General features: G+C 38.6%; 2 protein-coding genes across 2 annotated transcripts; both read right to left on the reverse strand.

The window, feature by feature from the left end:
• Positions 1-22: 22 nt before the first annotated feature.
• On the reverse strand, positions 23-6,765 carry LOC101741384 (uncharacterized). The gene is made up of 3 exons (XM_004926059.5): positions 6,611-6,765; positions 6,054-6,306; positions 23-747 (listed from the first exon to the last, which is right to left on the reverse strand). The coding sequence occupies exons 1-3, from the start codon at positions 6,740-6,742 to the stop codon at positions 425-427; spliced, it is 708 nt and encodes a 235-aa protein (XP_004926116.1). The 5' UTR covers positions 6,743-6,765; the 3' UTR covers positions 23-424.
• A 12,155-nt stretch (positions 6,766-18,920) lies between these two features.
• On the reverse strand, positions 18,921-25,366 carry Osi9 (osiris 9). The gene is made up of 3 exons (NM_001135888.1): positions 25,182-25,366; positions 24,849-25,104; positions 18,921-19,836 (listed from the first exon to the last, which is right to left on the reverse strand). Exons 1-3 carry the CDS (start codon positions 25,323-25,325, stop codon positions 19,514-19,516), a joined length of 723 nt encoding a protein of 240 aa, NP_001129360.1. The 5' UTR covers positions 25,326-25,366; the 3' UTR covers positions 18,921-19,513.
• Between the last annotated feature and the right edge of the window lie 2,408 nt (positions 25,367-27,774).

Genomic DNA, 27,774 nt, shown 5'->3' on the forward strand with positions numbered 1-27,774 from the left:
AATAAAAATTATATAAAATACATTCATATTTAAATAAAATATTTACATAAATAAACATTGTACTAAAAATAGTATACCGATAATAATATAAAAAAATAAAATATACGATTCATAAGATAAATATTTACATGAAATACGTAATCATAAAAATAAATCAAAATAATCAAAATAAAATAATATCACGTAAATATATATATACTACACGTTATGATAATACTTTGTGCATTGTAATAAGAAACGGTGGTTTAAATAAAAATGGTTTTTTTTTATAAATGGTACAGGACGCTATATGTCAAACTTCCAACTCTGGCCGTAACTTACGTGCTAAAATAATTTAAATAAATTAATTCGCATTAAATGAATAAGTTTTGCTCAGAACTCGCCACTCACAATAACAATTGAGCATTCAAAAATCGTTTATGAGCTAATCTTCTTTAACGTGAGCGGAGTAAGCCAGGTCCTGTGAGTCCTGGGACCTGCCCCATCCGTTATTGCTCTCCCAGCCGGATTGCTCATTGTGGGACGGCTCGGACCAACCACTGTTGGATTTGGAGTTTTTGGAATCCAAGAGCTTCTTCAGAGCACTGAAAGCGGCGGCGATGAAAGCAATCTTTCCTAGGATATATGCCTTAAATACTGCGAAGGCAATGATGGCCAGGAACAAGGGGATCAGGGCAGCAAACTTGAGCTTGAGAAGAGCCAAGATGGGGAGGAGTTTCTTCAGCTTCTTCTTCTTCTTGCCACGGCCTGGAATAACAATTTATAAGTTAGAAGGGAAAAAACAATTAATTCTTTGATTATTCTAGAAAGACTTTAGATTCGCTTTCAAATCTTCATGTGTCTACCATCGATACGGAATGGAGTTTCGCAACTTAGAAGATTCAGTAACAATAACACATTGATACACACAAGCTTAGGACTAGAACTAGAATAGATCTGCATTACTGAGAATCGACTTCAAATCCAATTAGTACTGTTGCGGCTTGGTACACCATTACGAACAGAAAACACTCGATATAGTTGTAGAAATACTTAACTTTAAGTTTTGTTACATCTGATACCAAGAATGGTGCGTTTAGGGCATCCAATCTTAATTACTTCGGAATGTTGCTACCAAGGTTCCTATTCGTGTGAGATCTGAGCACAAGTCCTAAGCTTTTACTTTACATGAGATGCGACCTCATGCCTCAATAGATAATAATTTGTCTTTATAATCAGTAGGGCGGCTGGCTTCGTTACCGGAAAAAACCCTTACAAAGTTCCGAGAATCACGGGGCTTTAATTTTGCTATAACAGTTAAATAGGAGCTTAAATCTTAATTAGTTTGGTTTTATAGCTTAAGCTTGGTCACCCGTTGCTGCGCAGGCTTCAACTGAAGTCCATACCCACAGGATGGTCCGCTGCACATCTTGGGATATGACGTTGAAGTGTCAATTACACAGGTGGTACTCTCATTTAGGCCGGGCCCTTTGACTACTTCGCGGCAGAAATGTGTAAGTTGGTCGTAGCTTTTTATTTATTTATTGCTTAGATGGGTGGAGGAGCTCACAGCCCACCTGGTGTTAAGTGGTTACTGGAGCCTTTACAGCGTAAATGCGCCATCCACCTTGAGATATAAGTTCTAAGGTCTCAGTATAGTTACAACGGCTGCCTCACCCTTCAAGCCGAAACTGCTTCACGGTAGAAATGGGCGGGGTGGTGGTACCTACCCGTGTGGACTCACATGAGGTCCTGCCACCAGTAAAAGCTACTCTTGGTTGAGGATTCTTCCGATGTTTTAACTAAAAGGTCGTTTGTGAAGACAGATCCACGTATTTTTTTTAGAATACTCAGCACGTGCCCAATAATTGAAATCCGACACGATCGCAAAACTCGATATCAGTGCAGTGGGCGTCTTGTCGATTAACTAATGGAGCAGTCATGAAAGTCCAAGTCTAAAAACTACCATCTCTTTTATTGTATAACCACTCAACCTTCATAGCATTGATAATCATCAAACTAAATATTTGATTAATTTGTTTTTTTTAGGATTGAAGGATTACTGGTGGCCCGAAGGTCTTTCTAGTTTCACCAGGACAGGTGTGCGAGCAAAGGCTCGGCCAGGAGGGGCGGGATTTGCTAACAACTGCCCAAGCACCCTTTGAACAAGACCTGACAACTCAAGAGCAGCTGTTTCGCGAATGAATCAACTACGGGATCGGAATCGCGACCCATTGAGAAGATGCATGGGTTAGGTTGCACGTTAAACTCTTTGTCGAGTTCGACGAGTACGGTTACCAGGAGTTGATTTGTCTCGTCCATAACAATCGACAAGTATCTTAAGGCTATTACCGAAACAAAAATAAAAATACGCGTTCGTAAAATTGTATTCTAGCTCAATTTGTTGACCTGCAAAATTTGTTGACCATGGACCAAAGGATAAGACGTCCGGTGCATTCGTATGTAGCGATGCACCGGTGTTTCCTATTCCTGCCGTGAAGCAGTAATGCGTTTCGGTTTAAAGGGTGGTGCAGCCGTTGTAACTATACTGAGACCTTAGAACTTATATCTCAAGATGGGTGGCGCATTTACGCTGTAGATGTCTATGGGCTCCAGTAACCACTTAGCACCAGATGTGAGCTCGTCCACCCACCTAAGCAATAAATAAAAGAAAAACCCGCGATTTGTCTTAACAAATCCATATTGCTTTCTATCCAAATATAAAATTTATATTATTTCCGTATCGGCTCATTTATCTCGTAAATGTTAGTCCGACGTCAATAATTTTTCAAGTCGATACACAAAGGAACCACACAAAGGCGATGATGCTGTGTTAAAAAGAAAAAAAACTTAACAGTAATCTAGTGAAAGTCGCATCTCAAAAGGTCATAATGTCAAATACGTTGTTTAGATTTATATATTTGTAATTATTAATTTAGCTCTCTGTAGTTTTGTTTAATTGTAATTTCTGTCGTAAAGCTTGATTGATTTTGATAGGTACTGCGTTTTTGTTTTTGAGTCGACAACTCTATACCGTTGCGAGGCGGTAAAGCAATATCAGCTCTCAAATGGAGCTCTTGAAAATGTTAATGCACATTTAGCATTCAATAAAATGCTTATATTTTAATAATACATATAAATAAAATTGGTGTGTATGTTTGAAATATTGAAATCGCCTCTTTTTACTACATGCTTATGAATATACGGTACATACACCAAAATAACATTTTTTTCAATTTTTGTCTGTCTGTCTGTTTGTTCCGGCTAATCTCTGGAACGGCTGGACCGATTTTGACAGGACTTTCAATGATAGGTAGCTGATGATATAAGGAGTAACTTAGGCTACTCTTTTTAGACTAACTTCGCCACGCGGCATCACCCGCAGTTATTGTCGTACCGCGCGCAACATGGCGGGACTCGCCTATCAATAATAACATTTAATGTTTCCGAAGCGAAGCGAGGGCGGGTCGCTAGTAATATATAAAATTTCGCTATCTCTCAACAGTACATTACTTTACAAGCAATACTTTGGCTGCGCTCTTGACGCTCTTGATGTCCACGGGCCACAACCACAACCCATTCAACCGCTCAATAAGGATGAATTGGAGCGCGGCATAAATGGCTTTAAACAAAAACCGGTTTCCACCTTCCCGTAAAATTATGGATTCACAAAATGTGATAAAACTTAAATCACAACTTAATTCTTTAGTGAATAAAGAAGGTTTTCGCTTACTTTAGATTACCAGCTTGTTCCAGTTTAGCTTCGGAACACAGCTGCAATCCCGATTTGCAATTCCGTTACGGATAGAGTTACGTTACTGTTATGTTTTTTTTCTTTATGCGGTAACTTACCAGTAAGTTCCTAGCATCAATAACATTTTAGTCAACTCTTACTTAATCGTGTTAGTCTATCGCTATGATACGTCAGGCACGTATTTCTTTAGAAACCTGTCTACGGGACTTTAACACCGACACAGTTGCATCTTTCGATACAACCACTCCGAATGCCTTATTCTTTAAGCTACGATGAAATTATGAGGATCGCGTCATTTGCCGATTATAACAGAACTAGCGACCCTCGCTTCGCTTCGGAAACTGTAATTTATTATTGATTTCTCCACTATTTAATGGATGTTATTATACATATAAAGCTTCCTCTTCAATTACTCTATCTATTAAAAAAAACCACATCAAAATCCGTTGCGTAGTTTTAAAGATTTAAGCATACATAGGGACAGACAGATATAGGGACAGAGAAAGCGACTTTGTTTTATACTATGTAGTGATCATAATTACTTTAACTTAAAACTCCCGTGGCACTTAACACTGCCTGAACTCCGATCTCAACTCTATCAATATTAAAATGTACATATTTTTTTACTACTTTAAATTCTTACGTAGTTTCTCTGTAACGTCAAACAGAATCATGACCCACCACTTACAAGAATGTCTCACACGAGCACCGTTATCCGCGAAAGCTAATTGTTCAAACAATGAGTTGACAAGAAAGCTGAGATCTCATTGCCGATCCGGTGTGAACAAATATTATGACTAGCGAAGCTATTAATGGGAACTTCTCTTGCTAGGGCTAGTGTTAGCAATTCTCTCAAGTTGAGCCTGACAAAAAAGGGACGACCCAAGGCTGAATGACGAGGTCTTATTATTGGCGGTAAGGGGCATTAAGAGCTTACACCGATTAGTAATATTGTCCTATTTCTGCCAGCTAGCAGTCATGTACTTTGAAGGTTTCATCTTTTATGAATTTCAGTTCAGAGTTTGATTTAGTGGCGCCATTTACGTTGTATATGCCTAAAATTCCACAGATCATCTACTAAATTTTTATTTTTATCTCCATATGTCCTAGCATGTAATACTGCCTATTTGCCTGTTCCAAAGAAATTTGCTATTCGTGTACTTAAATTTTCTGTCAATCGTTCAGAAATCTAGTTGAAGGCGCCTTCTAAATCTTACTACAGAGTACACGCTTATTGCTACTATACTGCGCTTTGAATTTGCATCAAATCGCATTTAAAATCAACTTTAATTTGGATGAGAGCCAGATTTTCTCTTCTATTTTATATTCAAGGTATCACTTAAACAGTACACGAGCGAATGCAATTGCGCAAATGCAAATGCGAAAGGCTACGTGCAGTTTATCTTATTTAACTGACTCTATAGATCGTATATTCGACTTCCACTTTGGGCCAAAGTTCCTGTGAAGAACGGGTTTATGCGCTCTTTCTCTAGGAGTTTTGCTTACGTATATATTGTGTAATCTTTATGAGTATGTAAGTCAGTCTCTGATTCCCGAACTTTAAGACCACCTCATAGTTTGGGCTCAGATAATCACGTGTGATTTGCTCCTAAATATTGATTGATTTGGAATAGATTTTATATAAATAAGGGCGATATCTGGCGTTAAAAAGAGAGTTTTTTTCGGGACCGGTTTGTGTGATAAGTAATAATGTTTTGGACGTTTTCTTTTGGAACCACTTCTATGTAAAATGATATTGTCATAAGTACCAACATTTAGATATCTGTTTGTGATATACGAAACTTTCAAAGCTCCACTATCCACGAGCTTTATTATTTTCTTTTGTGTCGTGGCTACACGAAACCCGCATACGAAAATAAGCCACTAAAGGTAGCGTGTGTGCTAACATGGGTTCGTACCACCATCTTGCCTATTTCTGCCGCGAAGGACATGTGCTGATTGGGACTGAGAAGAAGAACTGACACTTCAACTTCTGTGTTAACTTTTTTTATTGTTGGTAGGACCTCTTGTGAGTCCACACGGGTAGGTACCACCACTCTGCCTATTTCCGCCGTGAAGCAGTAATGCGTTTCGGTTTGAAGGGTGGTGCAGCCGTTGTAACTATACTGAGACCTCAGAACTTATATTTCAAGGTGGGCGGCGCATTTACGTTGTAAATGTCTATGGGCTCCAGTAACCATTTAACACCAGGTAGGCTGTGAGCTCGTCCACCAATCTAAGCAAAACCGGCAAGTCTGGTAACCATATAACAATAAATCTGTTTATCTGTGACAAAATATATTTAAAAAAAATCACATACCCTCCTCTTCGACAGAATTGTCCTCTTCGAAGTATTTCGGCATTCTCAGCTGCAGAACGTGACTGTCGAGGAAGTCCACGACGTTGTCCATGATTCTCTCTTCGACTTGCTGTTCCCTGGTCTTCGGGTCGTCAGCTAATGCCTCGTAACTCCTGGCGGAGCGAGGGCTTCCGGTTCTGGAAAAGCTGATGCCATCAACTACCGTCAAGTCCTTGGAGACGGCCAGATTATCCGTGAACTTCATTGCTTTTTCCTGTGAAAAAATGTATAAAATTAATTTATTGAATTTAAATTAATAATTTATAAAAGCGAACGTTTTTAAAAATTAAGTAAAATCTAATATTATCGGACTATTTTTTTTAACTAATAAAAAATATTTAGAAAATTTCTTTTTAATACAAATCATGTGAAGTTAAAGAATTTAGTTTTTTTTCGATACAACGAGCATATGTATCCCAGGGACGGTTGCACTCCAGACATACATACGACAATGCAAACTAATTAGAACATGTAATCACGGAGCACCACGTATGATCACTTCACAGCACTTCACACACCTTAAGGCACAACAACGTATCCGTTTCAACGCAATCCCTGATGGCCGAGATGAACCTGTTCATCCCATCCTCCTTCGCGACGGGCACGGCACCGGCCAAAGCCACAGCACAAAGCACAACGAAAGCCCTCATCGTGCCGAAGGTTCTTGACAAATTGTTGAGGCAACAAGGCATACACGGTATTTATTTTGCGGATCCCCCACTTCGAAAAAATTTCATGTAGCTAGCGGCGCGCGCTCCTGTGTGTGTGCTAATGTTAAGACGAAGAAATGGTGATTTATGGTTTTTTTTTTTTTAATTTTCTTCGCACATGTGTGCGTGTGTGCTTAGCTAATGGCTTTTAATTTAGGTTCTATTTGCCTATAATCTCTCTGGTTATAAGCCGGTGATCGGTTTAGATCGGAAACCGTATGTATCGGGGAATTTTAAGCCAAATTATCGCGTCACGAAGTTTCTATATAATGTAATGAATAAAAATCATAAATTTTTATAGTTCTGGCATTTTATTAGTCTGTATGATAAAGCAGTGTTTACAATACAACTATAACTGTCTCATGTTTCAAGATTAGTGGCGGCAAGCTCTTTGTATTACCTAAATATATTCGGTAACCTTCTGTAATATGAATTCATATTTTTTTACTGGTGTCGAGAAATTTGGGCCTTACTGCTTATTTAGTTTTACTACCTATTTCTGTAGCTATCTAGTCAAACTTTCCCTTTTGAAAGTTGAGATAATCGTTATACAATTGAGACCGCGACCTCATGTCTCAAAGTGGTCACTTAACTACGGACTCCGGACATCCTCACATCTACGGACTCCGGTTACAAGTTAAAATCGGGCGGGTCCAAAGACCTCGTTTTGAACAAAAAAAATCAAGATTATGTCATACAGCTCTTACTTTCTTTAGTCTCTAAGGACATTGCGTGCCCCACATTCTTCGAATACTCGAGCCGTTATGAGGTGTCGCATAAAAAAAAAAAAACACTTTCTAATAGTTTGCGTTAATAAAACATTTGAGCATCCGAAATGACCGTTTTAATATATTATTTGCTACCATTTGTATTCCATAGTAAACAATCAGGCCATTCCGATACAGCGCGAGCACATCCGAGCGAAACTAAAGAAGATCGTAGTTGAATTTTAACGGTCGAATTATTGAAGGAACTTTTAGATTTTAGGTTGTTTTTACGTAATCGAATGTGTGTACCCGACAGTCGTCGCTATTGCTGTTGTTACTGGACCAATAGCAACGCGTTTACAATTGCAACAAAATAAGACAACACGAGATAAAGATAGTTCCATTTTTTTTCCCCTATGCTTATAGCCTTGAGAGGCTGTTTCTGCTTCACCCTAACGTTTGTAGGTGAGCTCACGGGGCTCAAACCGGAGAGTTGCTAACATTGGCCCTAGCAAGAGCAGTGCTTCGCAGAATCTACCACCGGATCGGAAACGCGACCCACTGAGAAGATCCAACGAGATATGGAGCATAGTTCCATCTTCGTGTTTCTACAGGTTTTTTTTTGGGATTTTTGCCTCGCCACTATGACTGTCGTATCAGTCTTGAACGCGTGCTTACGTCGTGGCTGAAATAGGCAAACTCACGCGACTATCCTCAGGACTCAAGACTGGGTTAGAAACTAGGAAGTTAGTAATTTAGAAGTAAGAATAGGTTGAGGTTACTCAGGATAGGAAAATACCAGGGAAGAAAATTAAGAAAAACGCACATTCGCATTGCACTTCCTAACAGTCTCAGTGTATAGGTATGGAATTAATTCGGCAGGAATCATTTTCTAATCAATCAAAGCTGTTTCGCAGCGATCATTACTAAATATATATGAAATACGACCAATTACCATAATCATATTGTTTATATTATGTATTATATAAAATGTACAAAGTCACATTCATTTTATTTATATAGATAAAATTGATTGTTTATATTTTTATTCAATTGGTCAGTCACAAAAAGTGGGTCCTTAAGATTCTCCTTCTATACACATTTCGGTTAATTACTGCTTACCATCAAATGGGATGTCAGGTGTATCATAATTACGTTCCTCGCCACTTGACCCACACTGAGTCTTGTGCAATACCAACTTTCTTTGATTCATAAATAATTATGCAATGTGGATTATTAAAGAGTTACGTCATCTTCTTTTTTCGTTTCTCGACCGCCGCCGAGCTTACGGACAAGTTTTATGTAAGCTCGGACAGCTTTCGAAGTTCGTGCAAGTTATCGCAGACGTGACGGCGCCGGAGTCATATGTCCGATTTTCCGGATTATATTTTTGATGTTCTAATTTAGATCTTTTCTTGATCGACTTAGGTTATAAATTTAGGTGAATTAGTTCATGTCGTTTCCAGTTTGCAGTGAGCATCCGTGATTACGAAAATCAAAGAATACGTGGTGACGTATGAAATTTTAAATGTAGAAAACTTTCAAACATCCTTGGGAATTTCAAGGAATCTAATTAAGCACTTTTCCAATAAGTTAACATAGAAGCAACTTCGTTCTTATTTTCAATAGAACTAACTGTTCTTCACGCTCAAAGACTAAGCAATATAATAATATATACAAATGTAAACAGAAAAATATATTTATTTTTAGTATAGCCATGATGTTTTTTGTGAAGCCCTAACAAACAAACAAAGCTTAGATAATACGTTCTTAGCGGTACACGAATCCATTGATTGCACATCAGCTGGTTTTAGAATGTATTATATTTTGCTCGCTCAAAAAAGTCATTTAAGGAACCCTATTTTGACGTCGCTTAAAAATTAACAAGCGGGTCTTGAGAAAATTCATCAATGGACCCTGTAACTCGATACAACCCTAGTTTTTACCAAATCATCATATGATTATACACGAACTTCTGACAATATCGAAAGCCAAGCAATTGATAGATAATAATAAATCACGGTGACTTTAAAACTCCGCACAATAGGCCACTTATCCAAAACTATAGATAGCATAATAGACGATCATTACACTCATCTATTGATGTCAATTACTTGTAAACAGGAGAGAGTGATGCCCAGTTCCAAGCGAAACTGAGCCTAGGCGGGAGGTGATAATATACATATTGATGTGGCAAGGTTTAGTTGTGGCATCAGAGTTTCTTTATGGGTTGTCAGCGGTGTGAATGTAGTGGTCAACAGCTTCCAAACGCCTCCTGAATGTGGGATTTGGTCACACAGTCCAGATCCGTCTTCTAGGCAACTACTATACATTCTTACAGTTATCTACTATTCTATTAAGAAAAGCACGTGGGTTTGATTTTGTACTTCAGACAGCAACAGCTTAAACAGATCTTTGTTCTTATGTCAGATCAGTGCTTGATAACATACACCTTTCTTTAGTTTAAATTTGTTTTAAAATATTTACTGATTTGATTTACTAATAAAGTTTTGTAAATGTTAAATTAAATCGGCCCCTGTGCTTAGCATTCGTGGGTTATGAGAAGGCTTTCGACTTCATGGAGACTTGGTCGGTTCTGGACTCTCTGCGGCGATGCCAGGTAGACCATCGCTATGTCCAGGTGTTGAAATGCCTCTACGACTGTGCCACGATGAATGTTCGAGTACAGAATCAGCAGTCTAACCCTATCCAATTGCGTAGGGGAGTGAGACAGGGGGACGTCATTTCCCCGAAACTGTTTACTAACGCATTGGAAAATATGTTTAAGACGCTAGACTGGAAAAAGATGGGCATAAACATTAATGGCCAGTACATCTCACACTTGCGGTTTGCAGATGACATAGTTCTCATGGCGGAATCGTTGCAATATCTACAGCAGATGCTGAACGGCTTAGCAGATTCTTCACGACGAATTGGACTCCGGATGAACATGGATAGAACCAAAGTGATGTTCAATGGTTACATTAGCCCGGGTCCGATCGTCGTGAAGGGCTGCCCGCTTGAAGCTGTTGATGAATATTTATACCTCGGGCAGACGCTGCAGATGGGTAAACACAGCTTGGAGAGGGAAGTCAAGAGAAGGATCCAACTGGGCTGGGCGGCGTTCGGTAAACTGCGTGGAGTCTTTTCATCGCACAAACCACAGTGCCTGAAAAAGAAAGTTTTTAACCAGTGCGTCCTACCGGTAATGACTTACGGAGCCGAAACGTGGACACTCACAGTACGGTTGATCCGTCAGCTCAATGTCGCTCAGTGAGCCATGGAAAAGGCCATGCTCGGAGTTTTTCTGAAGGATAAAATCCGGAATGAGATTATTCGACAGAGAGCTAAAGTCATCGACATAGCTCAAAGAGTCAGCAAGCTGAAGTGATAGTGGGCTGGCCATATATGCCGTAGGACTGACGATCGCTGGAGCAGACTTGTTCTCGAGTGGAGACCGCGCAGTGGAAGACGTAACGTGGGACGCCCCCTGGCTAGATGGTGCGATGACCTCCGCACGGTGGCCGGCAAGAAGTGGATGAGGAGAGCCGCAGACCGGGCTCAGTGGTGTGGATTGGAAGAGGCCTATGTCCAGCAGTGGACGACTGTGGACGATTGTGTGATGTACATATCTTTGAAAAAGAGCAAAAACTTAGTCTCTTACTGATTTTTTTCAGCATTAAAATTGAATTACAAATCGGTATTAAAATCATGACCTTTGGAGGTCTAATTATACCTTTTTGATTTGTGCGTGATCAATAAATTTATTGAAATAGCAGACGTTTTACCATAAATGGCAATAGAAAACCATCAATCAATAATAGTGCTACTTCGTTGGTCTTATAGTTGGATTCTCTGGACTCTTGTATCAGAAGGTTGTGTTATAGCCAGGACCGTCTTAAATACATTAACATTACAAGTTTTCGTAGCAGGCTTGGGACCACTTGTATTTTCGGAACCCATATCGCAAGAAGAATGGAGAGAAACAGTGCGAAGATTACAAGAAAGTCATGAGCATTAACAGTCAAGGAACAACAGAGAAGAAAAGAAAGTAGCTAAAGACGACATTTTATCAAATCTGTTGAATGGACATCATTTTTATTTTATTTTATTGCTTAGATGAGTGGACGAGCTTACAGCCCACCTGGTGTTAAGTGGTTACTGGAGCCCATAGACATCTACAACGTAAATGCGCCACGCACCTTGAGATATAAGTTCTAAGGTCTCAGTATAGTTACAACGGCTGCCCCACCCTTCAAACCGAAACGAATTACTGCTTCACGGCTGAAATAGGCAGGGAGGTGGTACCTACCCGTGCGGACTCAGAAAAGGTCCTACCACCAGTATTGTAATATTATTAAAATATAAAACTACATAATACTTAGTTATAAAACAGAAGTAATCATTACGTAGCTAGAGCTAGCTAGCTTACGTAATTACTTATGTTTAAACATCATTTCAAAAAGAAAATCTTTAATCTGACAATTTCAAATGATTATCATTCTAATTAAAAAGTAAAAGAAATATAAAAATTTCAGCGACATTGGATTATAGTTTTTATTTCGAGAAGAATAGAGGTGTATATTTTATTGTACTTAAGTTTACATATAATTGACGTATTCCACTACGTTGCAGCCAGACATTGTCATGATAACATTAATGCAATAATAGCTAGACATGATAACATTAATGCAATATAGCAATAATAGCACTGGTAGGTACCACCGCCCGGCCTATTTCTGCCGTGAAGCAGTAATGCGTTTCGGTTTGAAGGGTGGGGCAGCCGTTGTAACTGTACTGAGACCTTAGAACTTATATCTCAAGGTGTGTGGCGCATTTACGTTGTAGATGTCTATGGGTTCCAGTAACCACTTAACATCAGGTGGGCTGTGAGCTCGTCCAAACATCCAGGCAATAAAAAAAAAAAGACTGCTTAAACAAAGCTTAAAGTAGCGCTATTCATAACCTGTCAATACATTTTAAATAAAAGATAAATAAGTCATAGACACGGTCTTGACCATCTCTACAAGACCTACATTCTAATAATATTTAATAAAGCTTCGGATGATGCAACTTTTCTCAAATTGTATTCGTATTTACAACGAACTCTACAAACTAGAACCGGTATGCTAATGCTGTAGGAAGTCATCTGATTCTGTTGACGATGATTTGAATTCTATTTGCATTTTCTTTAATGGTTGAGCTTCGAAAAGCTTTTATTAATTATCTGTCTTCCTATGGATTTCATAATTATTTCCGCTGCGAGATCAGAAAGGACTTTTTTCTGTTTACGATTGTCGTGAAGCAGTCCTATGTGTCCTTATGAAGGATGACCGGCCATTACAATTGACACGTCGACGTCATATCTCAAAGTTGGCAATACTACTGATACGGTAGTAGGACCTCTTGTTAGTCCGCGCGGGTAGGTACCACCACCCTGCCTATTTCTGCCGTGAAGCAGTAATGCGTTTCGGTTTGAAGGGTGGGGCAGCCGTTGTAACTAAGCCGAGACCTTAAAACTGATATCTCAAGGTGGGTGGCGCATTTACCTTGTAGAAGTCTATGGGCTCCAGTAACCACTTAACACAAGGTGAGCTGTGAGCTCATCCACCCATACGGTAGTACTAAGTGCTATCAAGTCCAAGAGTGCTCAAATACCTAGATCAGTCATCTTGGCCCAAAGGATAAGACGTTCGATGCATTCATATCAAGCGATGCAACGATGTTCTAAATAAATACCAATTTTTCTGTTGAAACACTGAGTGCTTAACTTCGCGATTGACGTCCACAGTGAAGGAATAACATCGTGTAATAAAAACCAAACCCGCAACCTGCATATTTCTATCGTGAAGCAGTAATGCGTTTCGGTTTGAAGGGCGGGGCAGCCGTTGTACTGTAAAATCGGAGACCTTAGAACTTATGTCTCAAGATGGGCGGCGGCATTTACGTTGTAGATGTCTATGGACTCCGCTAATCATTTAACAATGGGCCGTAAGCTCGTCCATCCATCTAAGCATAAAAAAACGTTACAAGAGCACCTCTAAACAGTAAACGAATATCTTAAGGACTTTAAAGGTACTAAATACGGTCCTGTTCACCTCACGTTGTGAATCATTCATCAAGAAATTGTGATGCAAGTTTATGCACGAATAGGATTGATTCCCCCAATACATTATGGAGGCTGGTTTTACCAGGAATGCTTTCAAAGTCGTATATACCATGGCTGCTGGTTCACCCTTCGAAGATGAAAAATGACTGCTTTGTGGCAAACATGACGTCGTCGTGGCCTAAAGGATAAGACGTCCGATGCATTCGTGTTGAGCGATGCACCGGTGTTCGAATCTCGCAGGCAAGTACCAATTTTTTGTAATGAAATACGTAGGTACTTAAGAATTCTTCTCGATTGACTTCTACGGTGAAGGAATAACATCGTGTAATAAAAATTAAACCCGCAAAATTACAATTTGCATAATTACTACTGGTAGGACCTCTTGTGAGTCCGCACGGGTAGGTACCACCACCCTGCCTATTTCTGTCGTGAAGCAGTAATGCGTTTCGTTTTGAAGGGTGGGGCAGCCGTTGTAACTATACCTTAGACCTCATATCTCAAAGGTGGGTGGTCAAATTTACGTTGTAGATGTCCATGGACTCCAGTAACCACTTATCATTAGATGGGCTGTGAGTTCGTCCACCCACCAAAAGCAATAAAAAAAAGTATATTCGCTGTACTACAGAATCCGAAAAACTTTATCTGTTGATAAATCGAATCGGAAAAGCTTGTGAACTTTTATGTAACGGTAAACTTTGAATCTCGTATCCCGTGTTCTATATTAACACCCCACTACTAGCCTAGAGATTGTAGATAAAAAAAAGCATCAAATTTCTGAGAATGGCCACCTTCTACTGTTCACATGACGATAAAATTTTTACAAAGCTTTATCTGACACTGTTGATTGTTTGTTGTTCCGGAAATGCCTATGACACAGTTCAAATGCATTGCAGATGATTCACTTAGTCAGACACGAGAGAAAGTTTACTAAGTTAGTTAACGGTAACAGTTCGGTTATGGTTGGGTGTGTAGTTTCATTTAGTATTTAATTCCTTCGGCGTAGAATTGATTTCTTAAATACATTAAACTTTTAATGATGATTTTCCGTAATTTTGTTTTTCTGTAGTTAAGAAGAGTTTTATGCTATCTTTAGTTGTTATCAAAATCTATATATTAATACGTGAAGCAAAAACTTTGTATCCCTTTTTACGAAAATTGTGCGGACGGAGGAGTATGAAATTTTCTACACTTAAAGAGAATACAGAGAAGAAGTGCACAATGCTATTTTTTTTTTAATTAATGCATAAAAGATACATTAAATCAATAAAGAAAACATTACACACACTACATACCATGTATTTGACGCACACACGCATGCATACTATTTATTGTCAAACTTTTGCTCTTGACGTCTGTTGTCAAATTGAGAATAGATTAAATATTGTTTGTCTTTGTTAATATTTGTTATAGTGTAGTCTTGGCGAAATTTGTGATTATAGAAGTATAAAATACAATCATAATAGTATACAAACATACAATTCCAATTAATTATAGTCGAATTTCGACTACTGCGGGACCTCTAATAATAACAATGCGACAAGGAACGGACAACGCACGGTCAGTGAACCCCAGTTTAGGAGTCTCTGTATCATTAGAACCAGAGGTTGATGTACATATTGAAATACGTTAAAATAGCACAAAAGCACACACATACACAAACACATAGCAGTATGACAAAATACGGTTTCTGTAATGTTGAATATACCCTTTCTTCTAAATTAGTAATATCTACCCGCACAGTGTTGCTTCTCAAGAGACCTTAAGCTGCTTTCAGACTACGCTATAATATAATAGCATATAGTATAGCTCATAGCACAACAATATCGCGCACCATACATTGCTATGGACACGTTCACACTGTACTGTACTATATATTATTGGCTAAGTATAGGCTGCTATACTATATGGCACTATAGTATAGCGTAGTCTGAAAGCAGCATTAGAGATGGTATAGTGATTAATGAAACAAATTGTATCTTTTATTTGTGGAGTTCCAATGTGAGGTTTTAAATTTATTTCAGAAATAACACATCCTATTTTTCACCCTACTTATTCACTGGTAGCCTAAGAGGAGATCCCAACTACGACCGGGCGGGTAGGCGAGCTCACAGGCTGAGCCTTAGAGAATTTGCTAAAACTAGTTCTAGTGAACGAACTGCGAGTTTTATGAACTACACTGCTTTAAAACCAAGCAATTTTGACAAAACAAAGAAAGTTGTAGATGAAATAACGGAAATTACATTTTTTTTATTTCATTTCCTTTATAGCGTCACTTCGCTACTGTCGGATAGTGTTAGCTATGTCTGGAGATATAGAATTAAGTCCAAGATCCTGCCAGCTATTTCGACCAGGTCGTCGGGGCACCTCATTGGTTATCTGCCCACTCTGCCTAATGATCACGTTAATTGAAATGTAATTTGAAATGTCGCTGACAGAGTCTTCAAACGGTTGTAATTCAAACAATTCCACGGTACCTTCCAGCTAGTCCCCAAATCGAGAGGGCTCGAGGGCTGGTGGTCGTGGCGCCGACGACCGCCGGTCCAACGTCCCGAGGGGGAGGGTAATGGAAGAGATGTGCTCCGCACTAAGCACTTCACTCTCCCCCCTTTGCCTTTTCATGAGTTCTGTCTCATGCGAGGTTCGGACGTGGGTCGTTGAGCTACAGGAGTTTAGTCGGTTCGGCTCCGACATGACATGCACCGCCCGCCATTTCTAGTGGAGGGCGGGAGTCCAGCGATTTCCTCGTGGACCAAAAAAAAAGCTAGTCACCCAAACCAGCGTACTAGAAATAGCACGGCAATTTTTTTTTGCCAAAGCTTACGTCACTAACACATTGAATATGCCCAGCGTGAGAAACTTTCTATTTCATCAATTATTAATTATCATTGGCGGTGTCGCTTGCGGTGCGGACGTGGTCCGGTTTTTTAACTTGCGCGATTCTATGAGAAGCGTGATGGGGGTCGTTGCGTCTTTAGGGTCGACGAGTAGTGTTCTGATTATATTTATGTGCGTACCGTTTGTGTCAATGAACAAGCCAAATTATATGGTATTATGGTATTAAACTCACAAGATTCTCTATTTTATTTCGTCTTTTTAGATTTATCGTAAAAATCTTCTTCTTTTTCTCCAACTTATCCCACTAGGTGGGGTCGGCACAGCTAATTTTTCTCTTCCATTCTCTTCTATCAGCCGTCATCTCAACACTCCCTCCTCTCTCTCTTATATCGTCATTCACACACTCCATCCATGTGTTCTTCGGTCGACCTCTTCCCCCTCCACCTTGCACTACCATTTCCATACATCTCCTAGTCACATGCATCTTCTCTCTACGCATCACATGTCCATACCACGCTAACCGACCGCTCCTTAATTTTTTGCTTACCGGGGCCACTTTCACACTTCCTCTGATATACTCATTACTCATTTTCGTAAAAATACATGTAGTAAAAAGCAAACAATTATTTTACATTAGACTTTTTAGTTAGACCTGCAATTAAAGTATGTGTTTTCTTATTTAATAAAAACGGGTCGTGAAGTCGTCGTGGCCTAAAAGATAAGACGTCCGGTGCATTCGTGTTGAGCGATGCATGGGTGTTTTAATCAAAGGCGGGTACCAATTTTTCTAATGAAATACGTACTTAAAAAATGTTCACGATTGACATCCACGGTGAAGGATAATAAAAATCAAACCCGCAAAATTATACTTTGCGTAATTATTCGCGGTAGGACCACTTGTGAGTCCGCGCGGGTAGGTATCACCACCCTGCCTATTTCGGCCGTGAAGCAGTAATGCGTTTCGGTTTGAAGGGTAGGGCAGCCGTTGTAACTATACGTGAGACCTTAGAACTTATATCCCAAGGTGGGTGGCGCATTTACGTGGTATGTCTATGGGCTCCAGTAACCACTTAACACCTGGTGGGCTGTGAGCTCATCCACCCTATCTAAGCAATAAATAAAAAAATATAATAATAGTTATAATCGAATTATGATGAGTCTTAGACATAGGTGCAAGTTTTTAAGTGAATCGCACATTTTGAAGTTGATGAACATTGAATGATATTGGCACATAGATCTGTAGGGTCAGCGAAACTCTACATCCAGGAATCGTTGCCGATGCTATTCACGAATTTCGATTTGTCTCTAGCGGAACCCAGTTCTCCGGTAGCCCGTACGCTTTTGTCATATTTTGGCCTGTAGATGAACTCCACAGCCATGACATAGCTGGTTCGATTCGGTGACACTCTACAAAACTTGCATACGCCCCGTCATAACCTATGCAAGTGTAGTGTTCGCTCACGCGGCCCGCATTAACTTGAAACCCCTCCAAATCATACAATCCCGTTTTTACAGGATAGTAGTCGGAGCACCGTGGTTCATGAGGAATGTTGATCTCCAAAACGATCTGGAGCTTGACTCCATCAGTAAATATATTCAGGCGGCACGACACGAAAACCCTTTTGTCGTGACCGCCGGCAACTACTTTCCCAATCCTGGGGATCGAATGGTAAACAGTGGACGTCGCCCAAAGCACGTCATTACAGATCCTCCCGATCCACTAACGGTGCTTTTAGGTACCTCAAGCACCGGTTATCGTTCTCGTTGAACCCGTCGGTTGCGACGAAGGGTTAGGCGAATAACCTAACGCGTAGACACAGCCCACTGAGTTTCTCACCGGATTTTCTCAGTGGGTCGCGTCTCCGATCAGGCGGTAGATTCTGCGAAGCACTGCTCTTGCTAGGGCTAGCGCAAGCAACGTCCACAGGTTAGAGCCACGTGAGCTCACCTACTTGTCAGGTTACGTTGGCATAACCCTCTAAGGCTACCACCAGCATAGGAAGGAAAAAAAACCATAATCTCATAGTCCGAGCTGCAGCAGATCGATTATAAACAGACGGGCTAACGAAATTTATAATTAATGTAGTTAAGAAATAAAGCAATTTCCCTTCATCGTCTAGTTTTATTGAACGCTGTTGACGATTTCGAGTCAAAACCACATTACTGTTGAACTTTACCAATGAATTGTCTTTATGTATTCTGTTCACGTCAGTGAAAATAGAAGATTAAAATAAGATAAAAAGTTTTATCAAAACGATTACTGTATGTTTTGAATGTACTCAACTTCTCAACTTACTGCTGTTAAAGCTACTACCTAATAGCTGATACCGTATTATTGGGAGAAAAATAAATGTAGATTAATGATTTAATTGCGAGTAACTGAACTTAGTTCAATCAAGATGCTTATCGCTAAATACTTGTCATGGTCTCAATTTTTCCCGTCCACAATGAAGAAAAATCAACATTAATACATCAGTTCTTTATTTGTACGTTTCAGTATGCGGTCATAAACATAGAAGCACATGATATAATATATGGATACACATACTACTTATCATATACTACTACTATATAAAATATGCACGTTATTATATATGGCATGCAAATATACTTAAATAGATATTGTATGAAGCAATACGATAAATATCTGAGAATAAAGCAAATAAAATAATAAATGGAATAAACGATATATCACAAAATAAATAAATAAACAGATAATGATATTTAAACAAAAAAAAACTAAACTAAATAAATTAGCAGGACTTAGAAGTAGACTAGATTTATAAAATAAGATTAATAAAAATAAGTTACAAAACTTTTAGAAATAAAATACACAAATACGGATACCGTACAAGAGCTTCAGGAGAAATACTAATATAGTATAAAGAGAACATACAAAAACAGAACGAACTTTTTTTGGGAACAACAACAACATCGCGCTAGCGAACCCTTACAAAGGGTGTACAATAAATAAATAAATTAACTAAACGCTAACGATTAAATATACCAGGGTATTATTAGTACTTTAAACGGTGGACCAAAAAATTTTTGGGCAGTAATTTAATCAGATTTAATATGGGCGCTGTAGGCCATGTTTTGGGCGTCATCGATAGACCTGCCCCAGCCGTGGCCGCTGCTTGCGTAGTGCTCCTCGTGGTGAGGATGGGCGACCACTTCGTAGCTGGTCTCGGTGTGCTTGCTGGCCAGCAGCTTCTTCAGAGCAATGATACCGGCGACCAGGAGTGAGATCTTGGCAAGTACGACGGCTTTGGCGGCTGCGAAGGCGATGATGCCCAAGAATAGGGGGATGAGGGCCATGATCTTTAGTTTGGCGATGGCCAAGAGAGGGAGGAGCTGCTTGATCTTCTTCTTCTTACCACGAGCTGGAATTTAACAACAGAATACTAGGTTAATTATATGAATATAATACAAAAGTATGTGCGTGGCGTTATCGTTGTGTTTTGTCGCAGGACGTATTATGGTTCAATAAGTGTGTCTCTGCAGGCAGCGCAGGACCGGTCTTTGTGGCGAGGCTTGGGGGAGGTCTATGTCCAGTGGTGGACGTCCATGGGCTGATAGATAGATAGAAGTGGGTCTCTATACAATGTTTTTGACCTCGTGCCTCAATGTGGACGCGGAAGCACTCATGTCATCTCCACCAGTGTAAATTCGATGAGTCCTACAGAATACAACACAAATGCCTTCTAGATACGCCTCATAAGGTCATCAATTCTAACGAGGTTAGCTCACCAAATATAAGGATATGATCCGTGTCGAGACACCATTCTAATTTCTACTTTCGCGTCAAGTTTAGATACTCGTAGGAGGACATGACATCTTTTGAGGCTATTCACTGGAATATTATGTCCTTTAAAGATCGAATTGACTAAGTGTTGATTGTTACAGTATACTCAAAATACTTAGGAGTAACTTTTTTTAAATCTCAACAATAAGGGAAATGGTTTGTTAGCTAAATAGAATGCAATTTATTAACGTGATTAGTTGGTAAAATATTTGAATGGACTTAGAAATAGTACTGATAGGAACTTAAGATCTAAAAATCTACGACATAAATAACTAATCGAAGAACTGGCCAAAATCAGCTAAACTGATTTTTTACAGATGTAGACCGACAAATAGGATGCTCTGCGATACCTCAGTAACGATCACAAATCGATTTGGTGGAGAACGGAACATGATTATCAATCCTTGAAAGCATCAAAATACTATCTGATTCTTCAAATTGAATTAAAACTTTGCGTAAGAACTAGCCAGAATAATAAAACAAGCTCTATCATTGATGGGTAATAGAGCCAGTACAATTCAAATTTTGTTTACTAGAAATCATAGTTCTTAGCTGTAACTTTGAGAATAGTGAGAACTGTACGGTTAACTAGAAGTGAATTACGTAGAGAAGTTGAACCGCTCTACTCTCTAATGTTTATAATTAAAAAAATAAAGTACTTCAAACTAACTAGAGTCTGAGTTACTATGTTACAAGTCATTTGTTATTTTATTACAGTACGTGTGAATGAGTGATAAAAAAATTATTTATTCAACGGATCGTGGCCACCGCGTATTACGATTTACACCCCAACAATAATTTAAGTAGTAAATTTATTTTAGTGTAACTCTGTTAATGTATAATATATGCCTAAATATCTATGGGTTTCAGTTCCGCTTGACGCTAACTGGACCATGATCAAGGCGGATCTAGCAATTAAATACTGAGACATCCGATTGATCTAATAAACATTTGAAATATCCGGAAATGGGCATCCATAAACATTGATACCTTATCCACGTCCGGCTCGAGACAGGTTATGAAACCTGTTCAAACTTTCTTTGCGTGGTCTCCGGAGTCGATTTCACGGTAACGTGAGTCAAACTGGTTTTCTTGACCAGGAATTTCTTATACTTACTTTCATGGCTCGTCGAATGGAAAGCCACTGCGTTCGCGTTAAGGACTTTAAGTTGCAAAAACGACCAAATTTCACTTCACATAGTTACTGACTGAATTGCCTAAGTTTGTCGGTACCACATTACTGTTTGTTATAAACTATAACGCTAGTTAAGGGTTTGATTGAGGATCCAATTGAGACTTTTATGTCTCAAATTTCACAGATTTTGACAACAGAGCAGAGAGCATAGTTCATTTCTAATTGTTATATTGATTAACTGAGGTCATAGCGATTCCGCATGGTAGGACAACACTAGCTTGTCTATATCTATCGAATATAATATCTAGTTTAAAATGTAAATTATTCCAATACAATTAGATCTCAATTATCAAGATCACGAACCAAGCCCCTCTGAGCACTGATTTTAGTAGTAATGTTTCGAATCATGATAGCTCCAATGGAACAGCTACGCCAATGGAATAACAAGTTTTGTGTTTATTATGATCCGTAGTTCACATTCGATAGAGGTATTTAGAACAAGAATCTATGGCAATAGAGTAGTTCGAATGCGTTCCACAAATACCGTTTCAAAGCTTGTTAGATGTACAACATTAAATTCGATGGCTCCAATGAACACTACGCTAACTCCAAAAATTCGTAGGTTTACAGGAGGAGCGTTTAAACGAAAAAAGTTAATAAAATCTTTATTATTACAATATATATTTATGGTTTTTTTTTTGTGTGTAACTAGCTGATTTACTCTTGCTTCGAACCCCATCAATATAGCGATTTGCGTGAAAAACGAAAATTTCAAAATTTTAACTAAAAGTAGTGTTCATTGGAGGCATCGAATTAGTACATCATAAACTTGAGGCTGGATGTATTAAGTATATCGTCCAGCCAAGTGGGCGCATTTATGTTCTATGCCATTAAATTAACTCTTCGGATATAAGACATCCGAAGTGGATCTCAACAATTAGACTCGCTTGGGTAATCCATGCAGTGTTGTTTTCCAATGCGTTGTAAAAACAAGATACTATTAAAATTTTACTAAAAAAAATTTATAGACCAAATTTAAAACGGCTAGACTGGAATTATCTCATATAGTTATCAAAAATTCCCAAACAAGACCGAACTTTGCAAGCAAGTTTACACCGAATCGAGAATTTGATACTGAAAACTGGACTCAATCATTCATAATTTCTTGTAGTTGAGTGACAAATAAACTGGTTATTTATGGTATAGAAAGCAATACCACTAGCTCTTCACAAGCTGCCATTTATTAATACTCACATCACGTAATGCCTTTGTGAATCACACAAAATAGATCGAGTTGTTAAGCTCGAAGCTAAACAAAGCCTCAGAGTTGTTACGACGGAAATCGATGAATTTGGACCGATCGTATCTTGTTTCCCTTTGACGTTAACCCAAATTAAAAAAACAAAAAGTGAAAGTTGTTATGAAAACATTCTCAGAAGTTTATTTTGGTGTTTGAAGAAAGTTGATTTTAATTTCAACGGGACGTATGCATGCATGAATTATAATATTTTTATATGCATGATATTCGGAATAAGTGAAATTGTTAACTCTTTTTAACGTAATTAAACTTTGAGTTTTTAACTAATTAACGATATACTTATTCGTATCGGTGAATGTTTCTCGTTATCGTTACATTCACAACAAGCACAGTCTGGCCACATTATGAATCCATCTTCTCCCCGGTTTATTATAGCAACAGAGTATAGAGTTTAATTGCAACGAGATGAATAAATTCCTACTAAGCATAAATTTGAGTGCTTGACGTAACGATAAGATTCTATTTAGATAATTAACGGAATGTCAATTAATATGCTAGGAACATTAAACAGGCTCTAATGTATAGTATATTTAACCATATAATCTAATGTAGCCCTATATATTTTGGAATTGTTTTCTGCTCCTTTTTTTTTATTAACCTACTTAGGCTGATAGTCTTGAGAGGCTACATCAGCTTGTCTTTGACGTGTAGGTGAGCTCACGGGGCTCAAACCGGGAGTGTTGCTAACATTGGCCCTGGCAAGAGCAGTGCTTCGCAGAATCTAGCAATGGATCGGAAACGCGATCCACTGAGACGATCCGGCAAGAAACTCAGTGGACTGTGTCTATGGGTTATTCACTCGTCGAAACTTTGACGGTGATCAGGCTGCTCCTAATAACTAAGTCATCAATGTAATGCGAGGTAAGCATTAACATCATAACCAACTAAAAATGCCTAGTTTGTGCTCATGAGTAGAGGCCCGTCGGCACTACTTAGTTTTGTCCGTTTTAAAAGCGTGGATATTTTCAACATTCGTCAGTGTACTAATTAATATTTATCTTGCTTTCTTTTTGATGTATTTACTTAGCACAATTTAACTGAAGCATTAGTTTTAGCGCGCTACTTCACCTAATCTAAAACCATTTTAAGAGCTACACAGTACATCTATCTGTTTATCTTCTAGCGATAATAATACACTAATTAAAAGCCTTAGTGATTTGAAGTTAAGAAAAATAATAATTCGATAATCGATTTTGACTTATATCTGTGCAGTTGTTATATTGGGTTGAATTGCACGAATGGTTTAAATTTTAATCTACTAGTAAACTCTTAGATTCAATTTGACTATTGAAATCACTTTTAGTCGATAACGCTTTATTTCTACAAAAAAAACAGAATTCGTACTTTTGAAGTGGTCATAAAAATTAGATGAAATTCTTTATTAAATGTTTTTAATTCGTTCGTACGCTCTACTAATAATTGTCAGTTAACGCAAAAATATTGAACAATAAATACACATACGGACATTGTCCGCTACTTTTATGTGCAGACGCTAAATTAGCTGTTCTTTTATTTCCAAGTCCAACGTTCTAACTGTAGTTAATTTTTTTTTAATCCAACTGTTTATTTAAAGCTATGAATGAAAATTGATAGTATTACAGCTCACTAACACATCGAATTTTGAAACGATTTAATATGCTCATCAATGATTGTAGTGTAATGTTTATTTGAATATAACTTTTTGTATCTTAATGACATAATGACAATAACGCTTTTTGTTGAAAAGCTCTCGGAATAAACTTGGGAACGCAATTAATCTGTGATTCGGTTTTTAGTATTTAAAATCTATTAAAGTATAAAATGCCACTCAATAGTCTTTTAGGATGCGTTGTATTATAAAATAATGGTATGGTTTTCACATTAGGAACTAGTGCTGTGTAAACTTAGAAAGATTAACCGATTTAGAATCTTGAACGATAAATGGCACCTCATTACCACATTAACAAGTATTTTTTATAACGAAGCAATTAACTCGGACTTGGTACTGAGTTATAATTAAGCTATTCACGCTGTTTATACTGTATTTCATTTAATCTTTTTTTAATTGGTTTAACGACGAGATGGCCAATTAAAATCTAATGTAGTTTTAGGGTTTGTATGTTTAAAAATCTTAACTACAAATAATGTTTATACACACCTTCATCTAGTGATCTCCTCATGCCCTCAACAGCGGAAGACGGGAGCTTGAACTGTACGACGTAATTTTCCAAGAAGTCTGCCACACCGTCTACGAGCCTAGACTCGACCTGTGCTTCCCTGGCCTTGGGCTCCTCGGGCAGTGGCTCCAAGGCCCTGGCAGACCTGGGTGAGCCTTTGCTGTCCAAAGTAACGCCATCGACCAGCGTGATCTCCCTCTTAGACCTCAAAGTCTCCACGTATCTCAAAGCTTTCTCCTGCAACCAAAATAGATATAATTATTTCACTGTTCACGTTTTCCACTATCACAAGTCCACTTCACTGGTGTCCAGACCTTGAGGCACAGGGTGACGTCACCGTCGACGCACTCCTTGACGACGCCCAGGACGCTTCCCAGGATGTTCGGGTCAGAGTCTTGTTCGGCAGCAGGCATCGCCCACGCCACGCCGATCACCATTAAAACGACCAGACACTTCATATCGTCCGTTTAGAACCACCCTTTGGAAAGCAAACACAAAATGTAGTGGCTGAGTTAAGGCTGAGCCGTTATAAGTCCCCCGCCCCACCAATGCGCCCGGTCACCGTCTGACAAGCGGTCGATTAAACTGGTACCGATAAAATTGTTTTATGTTAATTGTGGCGTGGTCTCCGAGTCCATTCATGGCGATGGTTGCCGACGGGTGACAGGTTGTGTGGACGTTGCGCTGGTTGTCGCAGGTGTCTCTTCGTAGTGCCATGTCGTTGTTTTGTCGAAAGTAAGAGTGTCGTATCTCCAGTTATTGTTCAAATAATTTTGACGAGATTTTTTTTTCTTTGATAAATTTACGATTTTCGTTCTAATTATAAATTAGATAAAAATGTATCGTATTTTTCTCCTCAACAGTTCAAGTGTGCGTAAGGATGTTAAAGATTGATTTTTATTAGCATTACAGTTGATGTAATTTTTTAATATTTAAAGAAGTGTGATGACTTAGTTATGTACGTATGTGTTCATCAAATAAACTGAATATTAGATTGAGCTATCGTGATCTAAATAATCTTTATACGTACTCATTACCGACAAAATTTGAGGTCTAATAATTTGATCTATTTTATTATGTACTAATTTTTTATCGTTCAGGAACTATAGGCGAGCTAGAGACTCATCTACTGATAAATTAAAGGTTGAGTCCGTGGATAAAATACAGTTTGAGACATGAGGCAAATTATCAACTGAAATATATTGCTTTGAAACTCGGTATTTTAATCTTATAACGAACATGCTCCGTAGTAGAGTCTAATCTATTTTACTGTGGTAATTCATTTCGTTAATAGTTATTGTGCAATCAATGAATGACTGCATTTATATTTCTCGAAATAAGAATTACATTAAATTATAATCTACAAAAAAAACCAACCCAGATTGACTTGTGATAGAAGCATTACCTGCAGATACCAGCTAAGATACATACCAAAAATACTTCCATAATACATAAAATATAATCGTAACATATTTTACGAGCCAATGCTACGTGTATCTCCTGTGTTATGTGCACGGAGAACACATCATGTGAGCTCAGTATCTCAAATATCAAATATCTTTAACAAAGACATCGACTGCGGCCAGATACCTTGGATCTTATCTTAAGCCACTGCTTTGTTGTTATTATTATTTTACTTTAGTAGATGAACTTGAACTTAACCTGCTTGATGTTATATGGTTACTGGAGTCCATGGACAGCATTATGTGAATCCTACTATCCTCTTCAAAGAACAAGATCCGAATCTTAGTTGTGTATACTGACAGTTTCACTTTTAAAATCAACCTAGCGGTAAGAATAAGGAGGTTGGTGAGCCCTTGAGGATCCACAATATACTGAGGCGTCAGTAGTAAGGATGTGAACGATAAGAAAGGATTCCAGTTCGTAGAATATGTTTGTAGCGTACTCAGCATAAGGCTAAGTCGCAGGCTCTACTGTCTACAAATACAATAAAAAATATCCCTAAGCTTCTCCACTATTCGGGAACTTAAAGCTGGATGGGACAGCAGAGTCCGAGCCTCACGCGAGGTGTCGACGCCTAGGAGACATATCGAAGTATGTGGGACAAAAACAGCACACAAAATACACACATAAAATCTTATCTGAGTAAAAGTTGTTCTTTCTCCGCCGTCGTTATGAGAACAAGTTAATTGAAAGAAAAAAAAACAAATTATCTATGGTTATCGCTCTTGTTTAATTGTATGCGATGGGAAATTTTCACATATTTCTATGAGAAATTATGTTTTATGGTGTAGGACTCTCACTAGATGCTCTGTAAAGATTGTATAAAGGGTAGATAGATGTCTTGATTAAACTAATAATACAGTGGATCGCTTGAATGACTCGTGTGATAATTTTTATTGTTTTAAATCGGTGTGAGTGTATTATCTATCTACTTTAAGAAAAAGGATCGAGGTTTCAATGCCATTATAAAACATTATGTGGGACTCTACAAATGGTAATACATGACGCGCTTACAGTATTATATATTATTATTATTTTATTTATTGCCCTTGCCGGCATTTGAGTATACGGCCCCCCTGATGGTGAGTGGTTACCGTCGCCCATAGACTTCAGCAATGCCAGGAGCAGAGCCAAGCTGCTGCCTACCGTTTAATACTCTCCACAAGCCTCGTTTGAAGAAGGACATGTCATAGCGCTCGGGAAACACCGTGGAGGGGAGCACATTCCAAAGCCGGATAGTACGTTGCAACAATGATCTCTGGAAATGCACTGTGGATGAACGCAGTGGCTCCAGGTAGTATGGATGAAATCTACTCCGGTGGCTGGCGGTGCGATGGTAAAAACGAGATGTGGGGATCATCTGAAGCAAGTCCTCATAGCACAAGCTAAATAGTTTTTTAGTAGGATCTACCCGATTTATCATATTCTGGGATACACTTTTAA

Source organism: Bombyx mori, chromosome 26 (genome assembly GCF_030269925.1).
Source record: "Bombyx mori chromosome 26, ASM3026992v2".
Taxonomy (NCBI): Eukaryota; Metazoa; Arthropoda; class Insecta; order Lepidoptera; family Bombycidae; genus Bombyx; species Bombyx mori.

Bases quoted from the DNA above. Each gene is read 5' to 3' on its own strand.
- LOC101741384 (XM_004926059.5), bottom strand. From the start codon at position 6,742: ATGAGGGCTTTCGTTGTGCTTTGTGCTGTGGCTTTGGCCGGTGCCGTG. The intron at 6,307-6,610 runs GTGTGTGAAGTG...ATTTTTTCACAG, and splicing joins ATACGTTGTTGTGCCTTAAG to GAAAAAGCAATGAAGTTCAC. The intron at 748-6,053 runs GTATGTGATTTT...TTGTTATTCCAG, and splicing joins CAATTCTGTCGAAGAGGAGG to GCCGTGGCAAGAAGAAGAAG.
- Osi9 (NM_001135888.1), bottom strand. From the start codon at position 25,325: ATGAAGTGTCTGGTCGTTTTAATGGTGATCGGCGTGGCGTGGGCGATG. The intron at 25,105-25,181 runs GTCTGGACACCA...TTTTGGTTGCAG, and splicing joins ACGTCACCCTGTGCCTCAAG to GAGAAAGCTTTGAGATACGT. The intron at 19,837-24,848 runs GTGTGTATAAAC...GTTAAATTCCAG, and splicing joins GAGGAGATCACTAGATGAAG to CTCGTGGTAAGAAGAAGAAG.